Below are 7,204 nucleotides of genomic sequence, written 5' to 3'. Positions count from 1 at the left end.
GCCATGCAAGCTTCACACAATGACTTTGATCTCTAGATCTCAGGATGGAGGGAGAGAACTGACTCCCGAGTGCCATCTTCTGAGTTCCGCATGCTCCCCCCCCCACATACACACACATACATACATACATACAGACAGACAGACAGACACACACACACAAACAGAGTAGGATAGCAGCCTTTTCTTGTCATTACAGTCTGGCACAGGTCTGGCTAAAAGACTTTCAAACTACTAATTTAGGTCCCAGTGAGAACGTGTTGTGAAGTCTCCATTAATCCGTCTGCCCGTCTGTCTGTCCTTCCTTCCTTCCTTCCTTCCTTCCTTCCTTCCTTCCTTCCTTTGGTTTGCTGTTTGTTTTTTGAGACAGGGTCTCACTGTGTAGCATTGGGCTGGTCTTGAACTCACAGAGATCTGCTGCCTCTGTATGAACCCACTACGCTTGGTAGTCTCCTTTGGTCTTAATGGTATATTCCACTTCTAATGGACCAGTCCTGTCACATATAAGTCTGGTCTGATTGGTTAGTGCCCAATAATCTAAAAATAACTCTTGGATCAATTTTTCATTCAATGTGCAATGATCCTTTGGCTATGTGTGTATGTAACTGCACCATGTGAGTGTACCAAAGAGGCCAGAGTGAGCATCAGCTCCTCTGGAGCTGGAGTTGACAGTTGTGAACATCCATGTAGTTGCTGGGAATTCAATCCAGGTCCTCTGGGAGGGCAGGCAGCATTCTTAACCACTGAGCCATCTCTCCAGCCCTATTTTTTCATTCTTTTAGAAAAGATGGGGTTCCAAGAAATGTTTATCAAAGGCCTTAATAAATCTATTGACTTTTCTTTTTTCTTCCCTTTACGCTCCCTTCTCTGCCCTACCTAGATCTGAGTTAACAAGGATGCCTACCAAATAGTTTAAGCAGCTTTCTATCTTTTTCTTTTTTAGGGGGTGGGAGAAGATAAAGGGATTATAGCTTGCTCCTCACGCAAGCAGGTCAGGGTTCTTTCTCTAAGAGCAAGTATATGTTCAGTCCTTACCAAGGTAGCCCTTTCTGGAGTAGTCATTAAACCGGAAGTTTCCCATTTCTACAGCTATAGCCTTTAGAGGTGGTTTTGTTCTTTGAGGCTACACAGGTGATGGCAGCTGTCACGTTTCCTTCTGACTTGTTCCCCTCTTTAAAACCCTTTTCTAGTCCTTTCCACACTCAAGAGGCTAAGAGTTCAGATCCTTGACTCTCACTTAAAGATGCCTATAGAATCACAGTAGAAACGGGCACTCTCATAGAAGAGACAAGAGCTTCTCATCTGGTACCCTGCACTCCTGAGTCAGGAGAGTCATGTGAGCCGGGTTTAAAGCGAGTCTTGGCAACACCGTAAGAATCACCCTAGGCCCCATGTCAAAAAAGCAAAAACTGTTAAACAAAAACAAAAACATTTTAATGACAGAGTTTCCTATTGGGGCCTATTAGTTCAGAGAATGACTACTTCCATCCTCATCTGAGAACAATGAAAGCTGGTTTTCTTAGGGGACAGAAAACTCTATGTCTGTCTGTCTGTCTGTCTGTCTGTCTGTCTGTCTGTCTTCCTTTCCTAATATACATGAGTGTTATGGTGGTTTGAGCAGAATGGCCCCCAGCGGCTTATTATATGTCTAAATGCTCAGTCCCCAGCTGGTAGAACTGTTTGGACAGGACTAGAGGGTGTAACCTTGTGGAAGGACGTGCGACTTTAATGGAGGAGGTGTTGCCTTGTTGGAGCAAGTGTGTCACTGGGGGAGGGCTTTGAGGTTTCAAAAGTGCACACCAAGGCCAGCCAGTCTGTCTGCCTGTCTCTCTCTCTGCCCCCAACTTGCAGATTGGATGTATGCTCTCAGTTCCAGCACCTTGTTTGCCTCCTGCCATGTTCCACCACTGGGTTTTGGGCTCGCTTCCTGAAACATAAGGAAAACCTCAATGGAATGCTCTCTTCTGTAAGATTGTCATGGTGTCTCATCCTAGGACTACAGAAGTAAGCCAAGCGTGTTGCCTGTGTGTGCACCATATTCATGCATAGTGCTCCCAGGGTTGGCAGAGGGATGGATCCCCTAGTCCTGGAGTTATGGACAGTTGTGAGCTTCTGGGAACTGAACCCAGGTCTTTTGCAAGGGTAGCAAGTGTTCTTAACTGCTGAGTCATCTCTCTGGCTCTCCATGTTTATCCCTGCCCCTGTTTTTCTCCAAGCCTCTCTCTATTTCTTAGAAGGCACCTAGTACTTGAACAGAAAACTCTATTCCCCCCAATGGGACATTAAAATAATTACTACCATTGTGTATATTCATGTGACCTGGTTGTGTGTGTGTGTGCACGTGGGAGTCGGAGGACAACTCATGGAGTCATTTTTCTCCTTTACCTTTATGTGGGTTCTAGGGATTGAACTCAGGGTGCAGGCTTACACAGAAAATGGTTTTTTTGTTTGTTTTGTTTTTCCCATTGAGCAATCTCCTCAGCCCTTTCATGAAATATCTTAAGAATACTAGTGTTTTGTGAATCAAATTCTAGGAAGCTATGGTTTCAGATAGGGTGTAAAGTCTTAGACTAGATATGGGTGATGATTTTAATTGTAACTAAACATTTGAAGTTATGCTCTCACTGATTCCTATTGGACCCTCGAGCTGGTAGCTGAACATGACGATGTGGTTTTCTTTTCTTTTTTTTTTTTTTTTAAAGATTTTATTTATTTATTATGTACATAGTGTTTCCTTGCATGTTTGCCCACAGGCCAGAAGAGGGCATCAGATCTCAGTACAGATGGTTGTGAGCCACCATGTGGTTGCTGGGAATTGAACTTAGGACCTCTGGATGAACAGTCAGTGCTCTTAACCTCTGAGCCATCTCTCCAGCCCACGATGTGGTTTTCTTTCCCAGAGAGCTGGTAGACTCTTCCTTCCCTCCCTATCCCCTCTCCCTTCCTTTGATGTTGGCATCAGACACCCACCCACCTGCTTGAGCAAGCTGAGGTATAGGCCTCTCACATGGGGAATCTGGGAGTCTAAACCTGCTTACCCCCCAGGATGCTATACTTTTGTAGATCTGACTGTGGTGGGTATTGCATGGAAGGTACAGCCTAGCTTGGACAGAAGGTAACTGAGAGTTTTGGCTAAGAGAAGAGGGGGCTAGAGATGGGAAAAGTTGATGCAATTATTTTTGGCAGGAGTTGGAACCAAAGCAGCAGGAGAGAGTAAGTTTTAAGGCTCTCTGGCAAGGAAACTTCCTAATCTGTCACTGAGTATGTGTAAAAAAGTGATTAGTAGGTCTCTATATTTATCGTGATTACTCACAAATACATAATTTACATAATATATACAGCACATTAAGTACTATGTCACCTTATATAATGTGCATATGTATAATATATATATGCATGTTATATAATGCCAGTCTGGAGGCTCTTACAGGTTCTGCCAAGTATTTCCTAATTTATTTGGCAATTTTCACGTATTTTTTTCCCCATCTGTAGAATGAACTCTCTTGAGAGGAGCCGGTCTGTGACCTGAATATAATCGTCCTACAAAGTGTGTCTCTGCTCTCAACTCACTGGGGAAACCCCATGAAAACCACGCCACATTGAGCCACAATCCCTGGCCCATCAGCCCAGCAACAAGAAGGCACACTGAAAGCTTCTTGTTTCATTGTTTTTATTGCTAGTGGGGTGGAAGCATGAAGGCAGGTGAGAACATGTCTGCAGCATGGGAAGAACCCAAGCAGGAGAACACATAAGGGACCAGGCTCTCCCCTGACGGTGTAGCTTTAAGAAGCCACTAAACACCAGAAAGCCCCATTCTCAGCAGGGTGGAGATGATAATACTTTGCTTGCTAGAACTTGGGAGCGAGGGTCACTAAGATGCACTATACAATAAGAAACCCTAGCCAGGGTGTTTAAAGAATGACTTGTAAGGTAAGATTAAACCGCAAAACAAGACTTATTAAGATAAGCAAATCAGAATCGCAAATGGCATGGTGTTTTGTATACTCTGTGCCTCTGAGAGGACCGGGCTGTGTCTCTCAGGTAACATTCAATGTCTACAGGGCCCCTTCACAAGACTTGTGAGTCTCTGGAAATACATTCACCTATCGATGGTGCTGCCTCAACCCATAATCCTGGGGGGATTGGTGCTGAAACACAAACACATCTGTAAATGTCTTAGAATCAGTGACCCAGAAGCTGAACCTCTGACAGTTTCAGAAACCAGTGCTGTCCAAAATAGTACCTGGTGTCGTTTGGGAGCTTGGGGGTTGCATCACCAAACGTCCCATCAGTGTGTGCTTTAGGTGGTCTGGGTTCTCCCTTGCTCAGCAGAAGCATGTTCAGTTAAGCAGGATGGTCCCTAGTCTCAGCCCTCCATTTTAGATGACGACTTCCTTCAGAGGTTCCCTTTGTACACATTCCTCACGTTCCCTTCCTTGTCCACTGCAAGGAGGCAGCTCAGTGGAGCCATGTCTTTTGGGCCAGGTTTTCTCTTGAGAAATCAAGGCCCAGGTGAGCCAGGGGGCTGAGGCAAAGGTTGCTTTCCAGCAACGATGCTCTGTGTAGAGTTACCCTCCACAGAGGGGGGTGCTGGCACCAGCTGAAGGAAGCCCACCGAGCGTGACAGAGACTGTTTTGTCTTCATTGTCAACATCTGACATCTTCACTGAAGTCACATCGGTAGTCAGGAATGTTTCCAAGGCAAGAAGGTCGACGAGGTGACATGGGAACTCAATCAGATCATCTGTCTGGGGCCTTCAACTTGAGGACAACTTCTCTCCATGTAGGACAAACCATGGAGAACTTGGGAAGTAGTTTAAGTCTCCACGTCCCATTTTCTTGTGTGGGCCCGCTCCATCCATGCATAGGCTAACTGATGGTTCCTCCCTGACAACCTGGATCCAAGTGCAACCACTTCTTGGTGACCAGAAATGACCCTATTCCCAGATGAGGTTTCTTTCGTCTATTAACGATCTTCTTAGTAACCTTTACAGTCCAAATCTCATTAGCCAGGATTCCTATGGAGAAGCCTTTTAACTTTTCCACAGCTCAGTTTTCTTATCAGCCAATGTGGGAATAAGCCTCAAAGAGAATGTGTTTCGTGGTTGCTCCCTGGGTCTAGCTCATTCTAACCAGCCAGGGAAATGTGTCTCTACCATCAAATGATGGTCAGAGAGGAGGAACTTCCTTTTCTCTTTCCCATTTTCTGTTCCCAGACTATCTAGGTTTATTTCTAAAGAGGAAAAGTCCAGCAGTAAATAAATATTTATATATTATGTATAAATATTTATGCTACATATGTACATATATAAGACCCCTCAGAAGGTCCTCTGTCACACTGTGAGAGTGGGAAGTGCAAAGAAAACAGGCAATCTCCCGATGGGCATCTCCTAGTTCTCCCTGCAAAGCCCCCCCCTTCCTGCCATCTCTGCCACCAGGGCTTGGGATTCAAACAGGAGATTCACTTTGGCTTGTGTGGTAGTGAGGCTGGGGAGTACCGCGAGTGGTTCTTCTTCTCTTTTTACACAGTATCATGACATCGATTTCAAAAATAAAGTCCACTTTCTCAGTTTTCCCTCCCGGTGTTCACAGACACTAGGAAAATAAACACCACATCTGAAGTAGCCTGCCCAGGCAGCCATATTTGTTCTCTGAGCAAACAGCCGCCAAGAGATGCTTCAGGGAGCGAACAAGTGCCCATAGGCAGCCGAGAGAACCGAGAATGGAAACCGCTTTCCTGGGCTTCTTGGCTTTTCCTCAGCAAGTGAGGAGGGGAGGAGCTGCTGCTTGAAGGACAAGGAAGAAGCCGTCGTGTGCTTGCTGAGCTCTGCCAAGGGTTTTGCTTGGAGAGCTGGAGGCTGTTTTGTTTCTGTACAGAGGACTTTTGTGCAAAATTTCTGGGTTGGAGTGCTTTCTCTTGACCACATCCGATCTCATGTAGGCAGGGAACGTACAGCCTGGAACCTTACAGGAGTTGAAGGAAAAAAAAAGGGGGGGGGGTGGGATTTCTCCTTCAGGCTCAGAGTCTACCCCAGGCCTGTGGGAATGTGGAAGTGGCTATGGGAGCCAACCCATCCTGGTGGGCCCTGCGTCCATTCAAAATAGTTCATGGGTATTGGTTCTGTTAAGAGTGGATCCATTTTCAAAACAGGTAGACTGTACGGCAGGACGACACTTTCCTCTGGGAGGGTGGTTTGACTTCCTCTGGCTACAGATGTGTGTCTGTGTGGTGTGTGTGTGTCTGTGTGTGTGACTGTATGGTGTGTATGTGTGTGTGGTGTGTGTGTGCATGGTATGTGTGTGTGGTGTGTGTATGTGTGCATGGTATGTGTGTGTTTGTGTGTGTGCGCATGTGTGTCTGTGTGATGTGTGTGTGCACGTGTGTAGATTCTTCTTGGTAGAGCTGGTGTTTGTTTGTCACTCTCTTTAGTCTTTTGAACGGCTTTTCCTCCGCAATGAAAAGAAGCTGCTCTTCTGGGGAGGCCCCATCATCATAGGTGCCTGGTTTTTGTGAGTGATTTTAATCTGAAATAAAGAAATAGCGATAAATTAATGGTAATGCAAGAATCCAGCACCTCAGGGGAGAGTGGACCGTGGGAAAGAAAGGAGACCAGCTTTGCAGAAGGACAACTGTCCTTGAACAGTTTCAAAATTGGCAACTTGACCCTGACTGGGCCTGGAGTTTGGCACTGCTGGAAGCGAGGGGCGGAAACATGGGGGAGAGACAGGTGTGAGCTTCCCACGTGGCCATCAGCTCGCACCTGTCCTCTGTCCTTGCTATTCATAGATTGTCAGAATGTCACAGCCAGAGGAGACCTCAGGAACATTCCCATTCACCCCTCTGTAGGACGGGTAAGGAGGAGGCGCCCAGAGCTCTGGCGGGTTCTTAGCTCAGCCCGAGGTCACATGGCAGAGTGGCGGGTGGTGGGCAGGAGGGCCACAGCATCGCCTCCATATCCCCCAGTGCCGACTCAGCCCAGGCAGCAGACATATGTCAGCCAGTTGATCTGAAGGCTTCAGACTTACCTCTGGCCAAGCAACCTCAGAGTTGGACAGTTCCCAAATGAGTCCCTTGAGTATATGCTCTTTGCTTAGACATACCCTATTTTCTTGGATAAGCTTCTTAATTTTTTTAATTTTAAGGTTTATCATTTTATTCTATAAACATTCCGTTAATTATAGACATGTCTCCAAAACTCTTAATTCC

The 7,204-nt window shown here is 46.0% G+C and overlaps 1 protein-coding gene across 1 annotated transcript in view; it reads right to left on the bottom strand.

Moving 5' to 3' along the window:
* Positions 1 to 5,946: 5,946 nt before the first annotated feature.
* Positions 5,947 to 7,204, bottom strand: part of LOC126504264 (diacylglycerol kinase gamma) — a 113,651-nt gene continuing 112,393 nt past the window's right edge. The window contains exon 18 of the mRNA XM_050146496.1: positions 5,947 to 6,522. Coding sequence (XP_050002453.1) covers positions 6,424 to 6,522 — 99 coding nt within the window. The 3' untranslated portion in view covers positions 5,947 to 6,423. The remainder of the gene's footprint in view (positions 6,523 to 7,204) is intronic.

The sequence above is a fragment of the Alexandromys fortis genome, unplaced genomic scaffold, assembly GCF_014885135.2.
Source record: "Alexandromys fortis isolate MF-2015 unplaced genomic scaffold, M_Fortis_MF-2015_v1.1 scaffold_56, whole genome shotgun sequence".
In the NCBI taxonomy this organism is placed as follows: Eukaryota; Metazoa; Chordata; class Mammalia; order Rodentia; family Cricetidae; genus Alexandromys; species Alexandromys fortis.
This window is presented reverse-complemented; position numbering and strand designations above follow the sequence as displayed.